The sequence below is a fragment of the Salvia miltiorrhiza genome, chromosome 4, assembly GCF_028751815.1.
Source record: "Salvia miltiorrhiza cultivar Shanhuang (shh) chromosome 4, IMPLAD_Smil_shh, whole genome shotgun sequence".
Classification (NCBI taxonomy): Eukaryota; Viridiplantae; Streptophyta; class Magnoliopsida; order Lamiales; family Lamiaceae; genus Salvia; species Salvia miltiorrhiza.
In genome coordinates, this window is record NC_080390.1 from 53,590,392 (window position 1) to 53,608,738 (window position 18,347).

At 35.9% G+C, this 18,347-nt stretch overlaps 2 protein-coding genes across 2 annotated transcripts; one reads left to right on the plus strand and one right to left on the minus strand.

The window, feature by feature from the left end:
* Window positions 1-191: 191 nt before the first annotated feature.
* LOC131020603 (cationic amino acid transporter 9, chloroplastic-like) lies at window positions 192-4,040 on the minus strand. Its single transcript, XM_057949522.1, has 8 exons — window positions 3,809-4,040; window positions 2,710-3,116; window positions 1,992-2,168; window positions 1,659-1,883; window positions 1,395-1,571; window positions 1,068-1,304; window positions 895-984; window positions 192-821 (listed from the first exon to the last, which is right to left on the minus strand). The coding sequence occupies exons 1-8, from the start codon at window positions 4,038-4,040 to the stop codon at window positions 675-677; spliced, it is 1,692 nt and encodes a 563-aa protein (XP_057805505.1). The 3' UTR covers window positions 192-674.
* Window positions 4,041-12,620: 8,580 nt separating this feature from the next.
* LOC131020604 (transcription termination factor MTEF18, mitochondrial) lies at window positions 12,621-15,102 on the plus strand. The gene has a single exon (XM_057949523.1). It carries the CDS (start codon window positions 12,700-12,702, stop codon window positions 14,371-14,373), a length of 1,674 nt encoding a protein of 557 aa, XP_057805506.1. The 5' UTR covers window positions 12,621-12,699; the 3' UTR covers window positions 14,374-15,102.
* The last annotated feature ends 3,245 nt before the right edge of the window (window positions 15,103-18,347 follow it).

Below are 18,347 nucleotides of genomic sequence, written 5' to 3' on the forward strand. Positions count from 1 at the left end.
AATTTTGTATTTATATGATCAGTCAGAATTGATGCTATAGTCATCGACTCATCGGCATAACTTAATTAATTATTAAGAAATTAATCAGTGATCACTAATTTACAATTAGTGGAGTATTAATTTTAAATTAAAAATTTAATAAAATCTCCAATTAAGGTTTTAAAAATATTAATTAATCATACGAAACGGCATGATATCGAAGCATGATCTTGTATTTCCCCTGCCACGTTAAATAATGTAAACCATTTGAATACATATACGTCTACACTAATCCCAGTCTCTATTACGTATTTTCACATGATTGCATTTATGCATTATATGGAAGCAGAAAAATAAATTATCAAGTACAAATATTACAACACGGGAGTCATCAAAATAGAGGGGTTAATAGTATCTTATGTTCCGAACTTTCAACGTTTTTCATAAAATATCCCGAATCTTCGTTTTCTCCTAAAAAATCTCGAACTTTCAGCGTTTCCATAAAATGTTTTGCTATGTAAAATTCAGTGACGGAAAGATGACTTATCTCGCCGAATGAAATATTCTGGGAACCGCCATTATTGGAAAACGCTGAAAATTCGGGATTTTTTAGGAGAAAATGAAAGTTCGAGACATTTTATAAAAAAACACCGGAAGTTCGGGACATGAAACAATATTAACCCTAGAATAAATAACTAGGGCGCTTCTTCAGTAGGTGCCCGGTGGTAAACAGTAGAGGCAGAGGAGCTTAGAGGATCTGCATGATACTGACCATAAAACGCATAGATGCCGATTGTAACTATGCCCAACACTATAAATCTCACCCATGCTTCGTAGTGCAGCTGCACAATATAAGATCAATCAGCACACACTCATGCTACAAACCTAATTTACAACTTGATGGATCTCAATTACCTGAGCGAACAAGAAAATGTTGACGAAAATGCTGACACATGGAACAATAGGAACTCCGGGACACGAAAAACCCGGTGGATCTACGTACACCTGGAAACAGCGATACAGTTTGCTAAACAAACCAAGCAACTTCATTGATCCTAGTATGATATGTGGGATTGGAAATGACTTACTTGTCGTAGATAGAGAGCTGCAGCAGACAAGACTGCAATTACAGCAGCTAAAGTTATGAATATGAATGAAGCTTCGATACGAAAGAGGGCACCAGCAGCAAAACCGGAGCAGGCAATTGTGCAGAGACAGATGATGCCTTCTCCTCTCCCAGAAATTCTCTTGCTGGATATCTGACTCGAGCTCTTATCCTTCCAGCGAAGGGTTACCACGCATGCTGAAACCACTGAATACCCCGTCTGAAACGAATCACCGTCTTAGTTAGACAGTCTAATAATTTGTGTTTCTATAAAAAGCTTGTGAAGTATCTGTGTCCAAGCACATCATACCAAGGTTCCAACTGACAGAATATGCGAGAGCACTTCCACGTTAAGAAGTCCGGACAAGATGATGGCAACTAGACCAACCCAAACTTGAGAATGAATCGGGGTATGTTGCGTTGGGTGTACTTTAGCAAATATGGCTGGTAGTAAACCATCCCTTCCAAGTCCAAGATATAGCCGTGACTGCCAAATATAATCAAGCTATGAGTTATAGGCCATAGCTGGACGAAGACACGTCATTTATTGAGGTAAAAGGAACGAGCGAATCACCTGAACATAAAGCCCAACCAGAAGCGTCGTTGTAAGCCCAGCAACAGCGCCAAAGCTAATTAACACAGAGACATATTTCAATCCCCTTGAAGTAAAAGCTTCCGCCAAAGGAGCATCTTCCCCGAGATATTGGTATGGGACCATTCCAGTAATTACTAAGCAGACACCAACATACAATACAATACAGACCAGGAGGCTACCAATTATGCCGAGAGGTAGGTCCCTCTGCAACATCAAGTTGATGCAGTAGGAATTAGTTATGAAGTATTGAGAGCCTCCCATACCAACAAATGTAAGTAAAAATTGGTGTCAATTTATCTCCCTTTTGCATACCTGGGGTCTCTTGGATTCCTCAGCAGAATTAGCAACTGCGTCAAATCCAACATAAGAAAAGAAGACCACAGTTGATCCAGTCAATATGGACTGCACACCATTTGGGGCAAAAGGAGTCCAATTTGAGACATCAACCTCAAATGCTCCAACAATGATGACAAAAATAACAATGAGAACCTGCAAAAAGTCTCATATGAGGCCCATCATATTACTATATTTAAAGTTAGATTTTTATAAATAAGCACCACAAAGATTGACAGAAGAAGCACCAAAGTGAAGCAGACTATACATCTTTTAGAAACATTTAAGATATCTATACACAATGCCAATTTGGTTGCTATTTTCTTAATTCTACTAAACAGAGTACACATCCATGTCTCTACCTATAAACCCAGATGGGGAGTCACTAGAATTACTTACAAAGAGAACAGATGAAACATAATCTCAGAATTAAACCAATTTAGTCCGGGAGGACAATTCAAGTTAACATTTAACATTGGTACTAACTCTTCCCAATCATTCTCAACAAAATCTTGGAGGCTTAGAGAAAAATGTCATAATCTTAAAAAGTCTTACTTTAGGTCGGTCACATTCATCGATTTTGTATATAAATATGCCATCTGCCATTCTATTAATTAATAGGACTCAATATAGCTTTCTGCAGCTAGCTCATCTTTTATATAAAATAAAATAAAATAAATTCAGGTGTGTAGACAACCTTTGTCACTGTCATGACTGAGTTCAGCACTGAGGACTCTCCAACACCGCGACACAAAACTATGGTCAGAAGCACGAGGAGGATAGGAGCTAATACGTTAATAGATAAAGCTCCAAAAACTTCTTCTCCATGCCCAACCCAACTAGGAATGTTATCCTTGAGGAAGGGAATCAACTCTAGGACAGTAACTACATAGCTTGCTAGGCTACGAGCTATGCTAGCAGCCCCAATATGATAGTCAAGCATCAACTGAGCAAACACAAGAAAAGCTGTAAGCTCATTGAATGCTGAGTATGTATAAAGATATGCTCCCCCAACAACAGCCGGAAAGCGAGAAGCTAGTTCAGCATAGCAGAGTGCATTGAGCACACAAGATGCCCCTGCTATGATGAAACTAATTGTCACTCCTGCATTGGAAATCAAAAGAATGGAACCTCTTTAAGGTGATGTAAAATGTTTGTCAAATGACAATGTGGTCACATCGCAAAAAACATAGGAGGAAATATCAGATAAATACCTCAAAGGTTAACTCATAATCTAAAGACATCTTATAAATTCTTTAGATAGAAAGCTAATAAACATTCTTTGAACAGAAGCCTGCTTCCAAATATTCCACCCGCAAATGTCAATCACCAAACGTTGTAAAGAAAATGATCGTTGACTTGCAGAAACAGAGGAAAAATGAGTTCTAAAACCCATATAAAAGTAGCCCGTAATTAAGGGAATCCGTCCAACCCATCTAGGATACTAATTCCAATAATGTTGCTCTACTAAGCATAATCTCCTCGATAAATTCTTTCCGAATTCTGCCACAACCTCCTATTAAGAAAGCTAGTCTACTCTCAAGCAGAATACCAAAGCAGATTACTCCACTCTCTACTCTCATCAAGCAGTGTAAAGAACTAGAGTGTAGAACTGCCAGTGAGATGTACATTAATCGACCATCAGATTCTGAAGATTATTTGTACCCAATTAAAATTAAACACGAATACTAAATCATAGCTTGTCCCCTAATAATTATCACGGAAACAGAATGTGGCCTATCAATCAAAGACCGCTAAGCTAAATAAACGGAACACGCAATTACAAAAATCCTGACCAGGACCAGCGTCGCGAGCAACGGTTCCGGTGACGACGAATATTCCGGCGCCGATAGATGCGCCGATGCCGAGTAGAATCAAATCGAATACGCCTAGGCGGCGAACGAGGCCTTGGTCGGAGCTCGAGTGAACGGCGGTGTCCGTAGGCGGCGAGAGAGGCCTGGAGCGAAGCGCCGATGAGCAGAAACGAGATACGAATGAAGGGGAGGAGGAGGAGGAAGATGACGTCATGGCGGAGCTCAGCTGCGGGGAATTGCAGGTGGCGTTTGGGTAGGTGGACTCTGTATGACTATTTGTAACTACCACTAACGGATACTATTAAATAAATAAACTTTTCTCCACAATTACAATAAAAATATTTTCCCATCAAACTAATACTTTCCCATCATTTTTTGTGTGATTAATATTATCCCTCATTTATAGAAAAAATGAGGAATAACCGAATAAGTATGAATCAAATTCTATTTTGTAAGGAAAAAAATAATAATAATAATTTAAAGGGTAAAATTTTATTTATCCCCTTCTTTTTTTTCTAGACAAAAAACTCCCGTGAAACCGGTTTTATGATGAAATTGGTTTGTACATGATTCGAATCCTGTACAAAGATTATGTTAAACTGTCATTTAAAATATTAGAGTATCATTTGTATGTTGAAGTAGTGTCATTCGAAATCTAATTTCACCATGAAACTGGTTTCATAGGAGACCACCTCTTTTTTCTATGATAAATTTACAATTAAAGAGAATGCCCTAAGTAAATTCATTTCTCCGTTCAACATATTATCTATCAAACATTTCTTAAATTCCGTGTCATCCTTCAAATAATACTCACTTATAGGACGAAGGAGGTATAATATTCTATTTTAATAAAGTATATTATTCCATCATTAAATAAATTAAAATATTTAAAATATTATTTTAAAAATGAAATGATAATATTGTTCCTCCTCATAGTGAAGTGAAATGAAAGGAATAAAAAATGGTGAATTAGTGTTTCCAAAGTTGGGTCATATACTCCTACTACAATTAACCCAACTAATTTACTTGTTGGGCCCACGGGTTGGGCCCTTAGTCTTGGTAGCTCGCCTCTATAAAAGGATGTGATGTGATAATCTGAGTAAATTAGTGTAAGCTCAAATTCCTCTCTAAACTCTTTGGAATGGCGTCGGAGCTTGAATATTTGGGTAGCAGTGGAACGGCATTCGAGTATTGGTGTGATTTCTCAGTGGAAGAAGAGATCATTCCACTGTACATTAATCGTTGCAGTGATTTGTTGGATATGCCACCGGATAGGAAAATCGTGGTTGAGGTTAGAACCAAATTCACAGTAAAGGAAAGAGGGGAGAGAGGGACGGGAATGGCGGTGGGGTCGGAGAGGTTCGGAACAGAAGTTTCGGATGGAGATCGGGAGTCACTGCGAGCCGATCTCGGGGGGAGGCTGAGGGACTACTGGCTGCCGGAGCCTCAGATCGATCAATTGATCGACAAGGCTGTGGCCTTCGCCGGCCGGGCGGCGGTGGTGGACCTGGAGATCTGCACCGTGCGGGAGGAGGGTGAGGCGATGGACGCGGCGGTGGATCGGGCGATGAGGCCGGAGCACCTGGCGCCGCTGAAACTGCGGGACCCGCACGCGGTGGATAAGATGAGGTATCGAGCGTATGGAGTGGAGCACTTGGCCCCTTTCCCCGACCCTTTCGCCGACGATTTGGAGAATAACGAATATCTGAAGCGGTTTTCGGAGTGTTACGATCGGTGGGATTTCTTAGGCAGAGGTCTGTTGGGGCGCAGGGTGCATGATCTGGAGAGGGGATTGGGTGCGATGCAGGCATGCGGTATTTGTGGGGGTAAGCCTTTCCTCGGAAGTAACATATCCACGCTGCGGGTATGCGGCCATGTTTTCCACTACCACTGCGTTGTGCGCCGCTTCATCATGGATGGTGTTGATTGTCAAGATCTCGCCTGCCCCATTTGCCGTGCTCCCGCCTTCATCTAATTTCGTTATTCATATTCCAAATAATTCAGTTTGATATTTGCTTGATACATTTCATGAATATAACATGCATTTTTATTTTGAGCTAAAATCGGTTCACTGAAATTGAAAGCTTACGCAAAACGTGTGATTTTTTATGCATGGGGTGTTATTTCATTAAAAAACTAGCACACGCCCACTCGTGCGATGCACGATCAATATCAAAATTGAACGATATTTTAAATAAATAAATATGCATATTAAATATATACTATAATTTAAATATAAATATAAATCTAAATAAAAAATTTAAATTATCCACGATATAATTTCAATAAAAAATACGTAATTGAAAATATATAAATTTTCAATTTTGTATTTTCAATTACCAATTAATTTATTTTTATTGATAATTAAAAGAAATTATAAAAGAGAAAGGAGAGATAAAAGATGAGAGAGAGAAAAATTAATTTTGTAACTTTAATTGATAATAACTTATTCGTTTTAAATTTATTTTTTATAATTTTTATATCAAATTAAAGATCTTTTCGTTATCTTTAATTTAACATCCATGTTGAATATCTTTTTATTAATCAAAGTTGACGATTTTTATAAAAGAATCAAAATAAAAAAAGAAAAATGAGGAGAGAGAAATTTTGGTGGAAAAAAGTAGCCGTTATATTGCTCTTTTATATAATATATAAATTTGATATGTATGAGTTAATATAACATTATATTTGTTGACTTGTGTTTGCCTAATATATGATCTCAGCCTTATGATCTTTCAACGGTGGAGATTATATCTTAGGATCTGTTATATTCCTCTTATATCTGACTAGTGTATTACCCGTCGAAATTCGACGGGTACATATTTTTTATAATTTATATATTTTATGTTATTCTTATGATAATTATATAAAATAATTTTTTATGTAAATTATTTATATAATTAATTAAATTAAATTAAATTAGTAATACATTTTAAATTATATTAATCTCAACAACTTTTAGCAATTAAATTATTAATTTTGTTGAGATCATAAAAATACCCATTAGTTTTCATATGAAATTTTATAAAAAGTTAACGCATAAGAAAAAAAAGAGTAGAAATACATATAAATTTGACATAGGTATGATGGCGGATTGATTTGTTGCATTTGTTGTTACAAGCTTTATTAATTTTGTTCATTTTTTTTTTGCCTTTTGACCATAATTTTATATGGAGTTTGAAAAATCATAATTGAATTGTGAGTATCATATAATTCCGAACTTCTAAAAGCACAACTAATTATGAAAATAATCTCGCCTGATATTTAAAAGACCATAATTGATTTATCGAACATCGTATCATTTGGAGTTTTAAGACCAACCAAGTTGTGGGCATCATCTCGTCGCAAACTTGACAGATCATCTGTAACTTCTTAGCATTATCTTGTCTGAAACTTGAAAGAGAATCATCTCGTCTAAAACTTGAAAGAGCATCATCTCGTCCGGAGTTTTGAGCATCATCTCATCTAGAGTTTGAGAGAGCATCATCAAATATGAAATTATATTCAACCATGACTCCAATTGTCAACTATCTAACAAACATAACTCTAACAATTTAGATATTTTATTTATATATGTAATTTTATTAGTTCAAACTCTAGAGAGAAAGGAAAGAGAAGAGATCTTAAAGCAGTAAAAGAGAGAGCGTGTGCTTTATTTCATCATCGTAGGTATTTATAGGCATTACAGTCGGGGTAAAGTAGTAAATTCGTTTGGTCATCTATTCCGCATGCTCGCCATTAAACTAATTAAGGCTATTATTAAATTATAACTTGTCAGGTCGTTGTCCCCTAATTACAGAGCTGGATTCTATCCTCATCATCCCGCTCTGTCTAGTAGCTCTGGATTTCCTTCCTTGGGGCAGACTTTTACTCTTTGGCTCCACTCTGTTAAATAGCTCCGCCTTCTGGCGAATTGTCTCTGACGTGTGGCTCCGCGCTCTGGCTCCAATAGCTTAGCTCTGACTCTGGATCTGGCGATTTGGCTCTAGCTCTGACTCTGGATCTGGCGACTTGGCTCTGGCTCCGACTTTAATGACTTAGCTCTGGCATCTCTGCTCTGGCAGCTCTGCTCTGGCAACTTGGCTCTGGCCCTCTGGAAGCTCTGCTCTGGTTAGCTCTGGCTCTAGCAGCTTTGCTCTGGAAGCTCTACTCTGGCAACTCTGCTCTGGAAGCTTTGCTCTGGCATCTCTGCTCTGGTTAGCTCTGGCTCTGGCATCTCTGCTCTGGCTAGCTCTGGCTCTGGCATCTCTGCTCTAGCAGCTCAACTCAGCGGTGACTCGGCAACGGACGAACCGCAAGCTCAGCGGAGACTATTTTGCCGGAGTTTAGAAGAAGGAACGACAACGGGTTATAGGAAAAAGAAATCTTAGGGCTCTTGTATTAATTGCTTCGAATGGAGAATTCTCATGGGTTTAAGAAGTGGAATCAGAATCGAACTAATTAAGGAATGGAAGAGGGAGTCAGAGATGAGGCGGAGCAACGCCGCCCTTAGGACGGCGGCGACGCCTGAATTTAGAGGGAGAGAGAGGCGGGCAGTTTAAGGGGGGAATTAGGGCTCAATTTGAGTGTGCAATCAACTTTAGAGAGAGAAAATGATTGAGAGAAGAGAGAGACAATGAAGGGGGAGACGACGCCGACCTAATTCAGGGACGACGGCGATGGGGTGAGGAAAATGGAGGCGTGAGGAAGAGGGAGGCCTGACTTTTGTTTTAAAAGTGAGAATGAGAATATATAAATTGGATTCTCAAATGCCACGTTGCAGATTGAGATTGAAAAGAAAGAATTTGAGGCCTGCCACGTAGGCTAAGGCCTAATCGTATTATAGAATAGATATTATTATTATTATTATTATTATTATTATTATTATTATTATTATTATTGTTGTTGTTGTTGTTGTTGTTGTTGTTGTTGTAGTAATGGACGAACAGAAGCAAATAAAGTTTGCAGAAATGAAAAATATATTTTTCTTCCCTATATAAATAAAATGTATGGATTTATTTTATAAAAAAAAAAAATAATAATTATTTTGATAGACATATAATAAGATTTTGTTTTAAAGTAATCAGTTTATAGAATTTGTGCCTTATTATGCAAACATGTAAATCAATGACCGGACCCGTTTATAATTTACATATACGTGCATGTCTCAATTCAAAATTAATTTTATTGAAAATTAAGAATATAAATATTATATATATATATATATATATACACAATATAATATATTGCAACATATACATATAATATGTACGCTATTGAGAAATATAAAATTAATAACAAATATACATCTAATCACTAACATTCAATTAAAATAATTTATCGTATATAGATTAGAATTTTTTTCTTATCAGACATGTAAATCTAATTTTTATCTAGAAAAAATAAATAATAAAATTTATTAATTTAGATTATATGTAATGTTAATATTATATATATATATATTATTAATTATATTTATTATGATTAATGAATCTTTATATAGAATGTAATAGTTAATTAATTAATAAATGATGAAGATTATATATGGTAAATTTTGAAATGGTGAGATTTTAGATATGCCACATAGGTTAAGGCTTAATCTTATTATATAATAGAATATATATATATATATATATATTATTAATTATATTTATTATGATTAATGAATCTTTATATAGAATGTAATAGTTAATTAATTAATAAATGATGAAGATTATATATGGTAAATTTTGAAATGGTGAGATTTTAGATATGCCACATAGGTTAAGGCTTAATCTTATTATATAATAGAATATACACAATATAATATATTGCAACATATACATATAATATGTACGCTATTGAGAAATATAAAATTAATAACAAATATACATCTAATCACTAACATTCAATTAAAATAATTTATCGTATATAGATTATAATTTTGTTCTTATCAGACATGTAAATCTAATTTTTATCTAGAAAAAATAAATAATAAAATTTATTAATTTAGATTATATGTAATGTTAATATTATATATATATATATATATATTATTAATTATATTTATTATGATTAATGAATCTTTATAGAGAATGTAATAGTTAATTAATTAATAAATGATGAAGATTATATATAGAAAATTTTGAAATGGTGAGATTTTAGATATGCCAGATAGGTTAAGGCTTAATCCTATTATATAATAGATGTGGAAGTGTGTTAGTTAGAAGTTGTTATAACTTGAGAGAAAAAAAGGGAGGCAGCAAGTGATAATTAAGCTGCGTGTGTGTGACTCAGAGTTCTTTCTGTTTTGCCGTCGTTTTACGGAATGAGATTCAGTAGTGTACCATATTTTATGTCTCATTTCGTGTCCCACTTTTAATTTTACTTATTTTCTTATATATTTTTTCTTCAAAATCAATTTTATATGCTTTAGTTTAATTTTGTGATTATTAACTAGGGTTTATTCCATCAAATTAGAGTATATAATTATTTTTTATTATTTAATTTAACTTTATTAGCTAATAATTACTCCCTCCGTCCCAGCTTTTAGTATCCAACTTTCTTTTTTTGGTCGTCCCACATTTTAGTATCCATTTCTATTTTTGGTAAAAGTAGGTGGGGCCCTTACTCCACTTTAGTTATTTTAACTCTCACATAAAATGTGGGACCCTTATTCCACTCAGAACACATCAATCACTTTATTAAAACCCGTGCCGTTCTCAACTGGATACCAAAAGCCGGGACGGAGGGAGTAATTGATAAATTCAAAGTCATGGTATATATATATTTTTTTTAAATTTAATTTTTTGAAATAAAATTTAAGTATAATTCATAGTATTTTTAAAATAATAAATATAAAAATGGGATATATTGGTACACATAAAATTGTGGGACACTGAATCTCATCCCCTCGTTTTACCTTTCTTCTTTTTCAAGTTTCTGGGGTTTCTATTGTAACTCTGTAAAACAATCTCACTTGTCATCGTAATTTTTTTTTTTTTTGATCGGGCAAAGTCATGTTAGATATTAGTAATTAGATCCCCATCCACTCCAAGAACCACCTTATCTCCCCATTCACCAAAATCCACCTTATATCTCCAATCTCCAAATTCGCTCCCAAGAGGGATCGAACCCGGGTCACTTCACTTAAGTGAGGACCCGGTGGCCAGTGGGCTAAGCCCCCTGGTTTAATGGTAATAATACCTCCGGCTAATGTTCATGTGAATGTCGGGTTGGAAACAACCTGAACCACGTAAACTCTCTTGTGTTCGAAGTTCTTGCATGGTGTTGTGTTGAGTTTCTTCGTTGTTGGAGTATCAATTGGTGTAGCTGAAATCTTGCACGCAGGGACGGAGCCAGGAATTTAGTTCGGGGGGGGCTGAACCTGTACGGGGGTTCGGGGGCGGCAGCCCCCGAGAATTTTTTTTGGGCATTCAGTATATTTAAGGTATTTTTTTTATTAAAATACGAGCATAATATTAATAATAACGAACAATATTTTCATAGATTATATAGTTTCAATATATCACAAAACTTTTTTTGGAAATTCCGTATATTTAAGATATTTTTTATTAAAAGGCAAGCATAATAATAATAATAACAAACAACATGTCCATAGATTATATATTTTCTATATATTACAAATTAGTTTCAATACATTATAATTTTTTTTAGCATTTCATACATATTAGGCATTTTTTATTAAAAGACAAGTATAATAGTAATAATAACAAACAATATTTCATAGATCATATAGTTTTAAAAAACAAAATTATCCTTAATTAAGTATATATGAGAGAATATAATAACCAAATACTCTTTTATAAAACAAAATTATTTTATAATAGGTATAAACATATATCTATATATATTTTAAAATTAAAAAAAAAAAAAAAAAAAAAAAAAAAACTCAAAATTTGGGAGGGGGCTCTAGCCCCCCCTAGCCCCCCTGGCTCCGTCCCTGCTTGCACGTGAAACTTGATCGTGAGTGTTATCGATCTTGATTTACAATATTATTCCATTATTTCAAATATGATACTATAGTCGTTTTGTTTAGATAAATTAAAAATATTAACTCACAATTAATCATAATACATCTTTTAGTTTCCAATAGGGTCTCAAAATGAGAAGTTATTTGAAAATTTTGTTCAATCTTTCAAATGACCGAAAGATTGCAAGTAATCTAATTCTAATTTTTTTTGCAAGTAATCATAATTACAATAATTTTTTTTGGGAATTATTATAATTACAGCAAATTAAAAATTAAATCCTAGGGGGCGTTACTCCCTTCATCACATAAGCGAGCGTTTACTTTGGAGAATTAGGCTTGATATATAAAAATAGTAAGGATAATCCCTGATTTACTTTGATGAATTGCAACATTGGAATATTCTAAAGCTTTTGATTATTTTTATCCTTCAAGCTAGTTTTGCTTGATTCAAAATTGAAAATGGTGGAATTGAAGATATCTTATTCTTGAGGATAAATGCACTTTTTTTATTTTGCTTGATTTTTATTTCATAAAATTATTTTTATCCTTCAAGCTAGTTTTGCTTGATTCAAAATTGAAAATAGTGGGATTGAAGATATCCTATTCTTGGGGATAAATGCACTCTTTTTTATTTTGGGACGTCTCACAAAAGTGTGCACTTTTTTTTTGCACTCATTCTTTTATTAATAAAGTGGACCATTTCTTTCACTCAAAACACACTCATCTAATATTTATTAAAATTCGTACCACCAACAATGATGGATGGAGCATAAATTTTCAAGCAAACCCAAAATATTAATCATAATATATAGTATTTGAATTGATAAATTGAAGCGAGAGTGGTGAGTGAGGCATGGCTTATGGGTTTTTGAGTTGCAATTATTTATGAGAATCCCAATTTCCCAATCTTTAAACCCTGGCTATGCTGCTCCACCGAACCACCGCAGCTGCCGCCGTCGTATTCCACCGCACCACCACCAAAATCTCCCTACTCCTCTTCTCCACCTCTACCGCCCCAAAACCCTTCGCCAAAATCCCATGGAAATACAGGTCCAAAGCCATCCAAGAATCGCAGGCAGCGCTTCTAGACTACCTTCACACAACTCGCGCTCTGCCTTTTCTCTACGCTGACCACATTTCCAGAAATTCGCCCCAATGTCTCTCGAAAGTCGTATCCAAAGTCCCCTTTTCGCCTTCCAATTTCTTGTGCTCGTTCCAGCGATTCCTCAGGTACCATCCAATCAACGAGCTCGAGTTTTTATTGGAAAGCATTGGATTGAACTGTGACGAGAATGAAACCGCGCGTGACATTTTGCCTAAAAATACGTTCTTTATTTCTGATTGGAAGCGTTTTGATGTGGTCTGTGCATTGGGGGGGATGGGGTTCCCTTGGAGGAAACTGGGATTGCTGTGTAGAGATGATTGTTCGATATTCGGAGTCGATCCGTCGCATTTGGAGAGGAGGATCGGAGAAATTAAGGGTATTGGGTTTAATGGTGTTAGTGTGATTAGTATAGCCTTGGCCTTTCCTCAAGTTCTTTATAGCAATGCAGATGGATTGTTGGGTGATTTGAAATTATTAATGTTAGATTATGATTTGTTGAGTGCTGTTGATGGAAATGTGGATACTGTTTTGGAGGTTTGTGAGAAAATCAAGCTGTTTTATGACTTGGGTTGTGAGATGGGGAAGGTTGGGGAGTTGATGGGAAGAAGCAAATGTATTTTTGTTGAGTACTCGAAAGAGCATTTGATTGGCAAGATTGAGTATTTTTGTAGGTTGAATGTCCGGAGGGATCAAGTTGGATTATTGCTTCTTTCAAGACCCGAGATCTTTGGTTTTGGCCTTGAGGGTCGGGTGATTTCAGTTTCCGGATTTCTGGCACACTTTGGAATGGAAGAGGAAGCGTTGAAGTCGCTTGAGCAGAAGTACCCTCATGTTTTTGGGAGGAATAGATTAGAAAATGTGCCTTGTGTAATGAGGGCGATGGATATTGGTGAATGGTTCTTCGAGAGACTTCAAAATGGGGATCCGGCGTTGTTGACTGCTTATACCATGCCGTGTAGTGAGGACTTGGATAAGCACTACGAAGAGGGCTTGAGGAAATTGCAAGATAAAAGAACGAGAGCTTATATGAAAACAAAATTGGATTTCATACACAGCCTTGGTTTTGGAGAAAACAAGTTTGCAGTTAAAGCCTTGTCTCAAATGCACAGCTCTAGCAGTGAACTGCAGCAGAGGTTTGATCTCCTTCTCTCCTGTGGGATCGAATACTCTAAACTTTGCGCTTTGTTGAAGTATGCCCCAAGGATTCTTAACCAAAAACCTGGCCAACTTGAAAAGAAAATCGAGTACTTCTGCACTGAAATGGGTGCTTCGCTGCAGTACCTAGATGTTTTCCCCGGATATCTTTGTCACGACTTGGAGAAACGAATCAAACCAAGATACAGATTCCACAAATGGCTCAAGGAGCAGGGCTATTCTAAAAAAAACTACTCCATGGCCACCATAATAGCCTCTAGTGAGAAAACATTTATTGCTCGTATTTCTCGTATGGATCATGCTGCAGCAAAGATGTGGGAGAATCTGCAGAAGTAGATGCCACTGCAAGCTCCCAGCAGAAACCATCCCCTTAGATCGCTCACCACTGATCCGGTTGCTCCGTTCCACAAGGGTATCTGTGCATATTTTGTGGCATGGAACTCCAATGATATCTCATGTATGATTGGTTAAATTGACTTGATGGGATCGGGGGGAGTGAGGCCGAGCAAAGTGAAAAGGGTTTCCCTTGAGATGGGAAATGCTCGTTAATTTTGCTCATAGATTCGGTTGTTCATATTGGAATTGGAATTGGAATTGAGATGTTGGAGTCTGCAATATATCAACTGATCATGAGCAGAAAAGGCTACCTTGGTTTTGCCCTCCTCACAACGGAGCAACCACGGACGTGGCCAGTTTGTAATCATTCATTTTTGGAATTAATGAGAGCACTCCTCATAGAAGAGCCTAACTTGAAAATATTAGTTATACAGCTGCCGAATCTATCTTCCTTGCATAATTTGTATTGATATATATTAACTGTATCGATATTTCCAGTCACAGGCTGCAGCGTAGCTTCATGGAGCCGGTGTTTTGCTTGGCGCTCCCCCCCTGCATTCAGTTAAGTAGATTCACTCACCCGACTGTATATGTTCGCTGTTATACTTAGTTTCTCATTCGTTTTCCCCGTTGGGACACTCGGATTAAGGAAGTTGATATTTGCAACTGCCAATATGTATGAAACTTTGAATATTGACATGTTCATGTTGTGATCTAGCTGTTCATCAACTATGCTGTATGCTTCTGCAATCTTTAATCTTGCTGATTGTCGATCTGTGTGTGTGTTTATGGTTTGTTGAATATTCAGATGTTTTACAGCCTTTGAGAGTTGTACTTGAACAATTTTGAGATAGGAAATAATTTTGGTAGTAAAAAGTAGAAGCACGTGTGTAAAATATATGGGCAATTTCCTTGTTAGATTTTACAAGTCATTTTGATTTTTGAAACTTTCTCTCTACGGATTCTGTACTACTGCTATAAATGGAAATGGACCTTAATTTGGCAAAAGAATCTTGTAAGATAGACTGATATCAAATTTTTGCTCAAACCTTTATTTTTTTTTACTGTAAATGGTATAAATGAGTGTGTGTGTAGGATTTGAATGGATGGTCAATCATTATAGCTCCAAAACTAGATATATTCGAAGGCCATGATATGACTGATTCTTCTAATACATTATGTAATAACGAGTGATATTATATAGACAAAAGCTCTACTGCACGCTGGTCGGTCTGGGTCGGTCCGGGTCGGTCCGAATAAAATCGAACTCGATTAAATCTTGATCCATGATTTATTACATAAAAATAACATCTGTTATGAATAAAAGTAATTTTGTATTTCAAATAAAAATAGTATTTCTTATACTTAAAAGTAACGATTGTAAATGTGGCAATTTCTATGAATGAACTCGTAATAATATTTTAAATAAAAATAATAATTTTTATGATTAAAAGTGATAATTGCAAAAATTAGAGTACTTCGTAACAAAAATAACTTTTGAATCGATTCGCAAAACCGGCACGACGTTTAGAAAATACATAAAATAAAATTTGAACTTTAAAAAAATTTGTGAAAATAGTATGAGTTATATTTTTGGACTCAAACTATGACATGGAAGGCTCGTTCCCTAAATTTAAAATAGCACTATTCAACTACAAGTAGAATAGAGATTTTGCATATAGTTTCCACAAAAAATATATACATCAATTTACATTGTAGTTTTGAGTTCGAAAGTTTAAAACTCATGCCAATTGTGCAACTTTCATGAAAGTTTAGAACTATTTTTTACATTTTATAGAAGTTGTACTCTTTTTCTCCATGAAAAAAATTGTTACAATTTCTTTTTCGATCCGTCCACAAAAAATTTGTCGAGGTCATTTTTAGTAGTGGACTTCACACAATTCTACTCATATTTAAAGTGAGATATTTACTCCATTCACAATTACATTCACATTTTATTAAAACTCGTACCATCTACAATGTGACAATTTTTTTATAGAAAAAAAATACTCATTTTTGCAAATCGCTCTGAAAGTCGAACTATAAACTACACCTAACTCTTTTATTTTTCTAAAATTTAAAGATCTTAGAGCATCCATATAGCTATGAACCAAGCTTTTGGGCTCGTAGGTGAGCCCTATCCGTTTGAGCCACCGCATCTGCAGCAACGAGCCACATCTCACAGCCCAAAATTTTTCTTCCTTTCTTTTTTAATTCCTATTGGACATTTCTATTGGATGGTCCCCCCACGCTCTTCTCTCTCCTCGCGCATGAGAGAGCGTTGCTCGCATCAGCCGGGCTCGACAGAGGCAGGGGGCTCGCACGAGTCGGGTGCACTCCCGCTCTACGACCCGCTGCGACTACTCTTATTCTTATATACTCTCTCCGTTCACCAAATCGTGTCTTAGAAGAAGGGGGTACGAGTTTTAAGAAAAAATGTATTGTTTATTTACTGAGTGGAGAAAGGGGTAGGATTTTAAAAAAATGATTTGTTTGTTAAAAAAATAGTTATTAAAAATAAGTAAGACACGAATTGGTGGACGAATCAAAATGACAATTTAGGACACGTATTGATGAACAGATGAAGTAATAATTAAGATAAGACACGAATTGGTGGCCAAATCAAAATGACAATTTAGAACACGAATTGACGAACGGATGGAGTAATAATTAAGTAGGTAGTTTTAGAAGCCAAGATGCATTTTGTCGAAATTCCATGAGGTTTTAAAGATCCCATAAATGCTTAGCACATGCCCATGCCACGATCCATTTATTTAATCACTATCACCTAATTGTTATTAATGCTTGATCTTTTTTCTACCATAATAGAAAACCATATCCACACATCGATGGCTTTAGTTTTTATTTGATTAACTTACAATACAGTGTAAAATTTATTTACTCTACTTTACATTAATTGTTTTGTATTTAGATATATCAGCCTTTTCTTTCGGTATAATTTTTTAGGAGATTTTGTTTCATTGTCTGACATCGAAAATCATCATTCTCAAAAAAATGATTTTTTGGGGGTGCTTCGGCCTACCCCAGCTCCCTCTCGGCTGACCTTTGAGGGAGAAATTAAAGAAGCACAAACAATAATACAAATAAATACCCCTTTCATCATTATAATTAAAATATATATATATATATATATAGGGTATATATATATATATATATATATATATATATATAGGGTTAATAGCCGGAAAATACACCAACTAATTTGAGATTTGCATATTGCACATGACCTTCAAAATTAGCCCCAGAATACATGACTTTTCAATTTAATCGCAATTTGCACCCGCGTTGACTAACACTTTGATCGGTGGAGACGTGGCCGTCGGATTTTGTTGACGTGGACGCACCGGCGATCAAGTAAAACGACGTCGTTTTTGTCAAGCTTTTTTAAAAAAAAAAAACAAAAAAAAAACATGAAATCTGCAAAACGTCGTCGTTGACCTCTCTCTCTCTCTCTCTGGCCCATCCCTCTCCCCCCCGACTCCTCTTTCTCTTTCTCGACCAGACTCGCCAAAGGCTCCCGCCATTGCTGTCACTCCTTGAAAATTATACCATGTTTCTCGTATCACAAACCTATTCTCGCCAGCAACAATAAATCCAAATAGAGATATTTTGAATTACACATTGGCCAAATATTAACTTGGAATACATTGCGCAGATATAGAGAGATGGCGAGTAGGAGAGGCACAGGCGAAGAAGAAATCGGAGTTAAGGGAGGAGGAGAGTATGAAGAATCCAGAGCACAAAGAATCAAGGAAAACATGGAGAGAATGAAGAGCCTGGGTATCGCTGCCCTTTCCAACCAGCTCCTCAAGAGTCGCCGCAAAAACAAGCGCCGCGTACCTTCGGATGATCCTCCGCGCCGCTCTTCTAGATCCCCAATCCAGACGCTATCACCGAAAGAAAGGAGGAGGCGTAGCATCGATATCCAGATCTGAGACGGAGGCGGTGGCTTG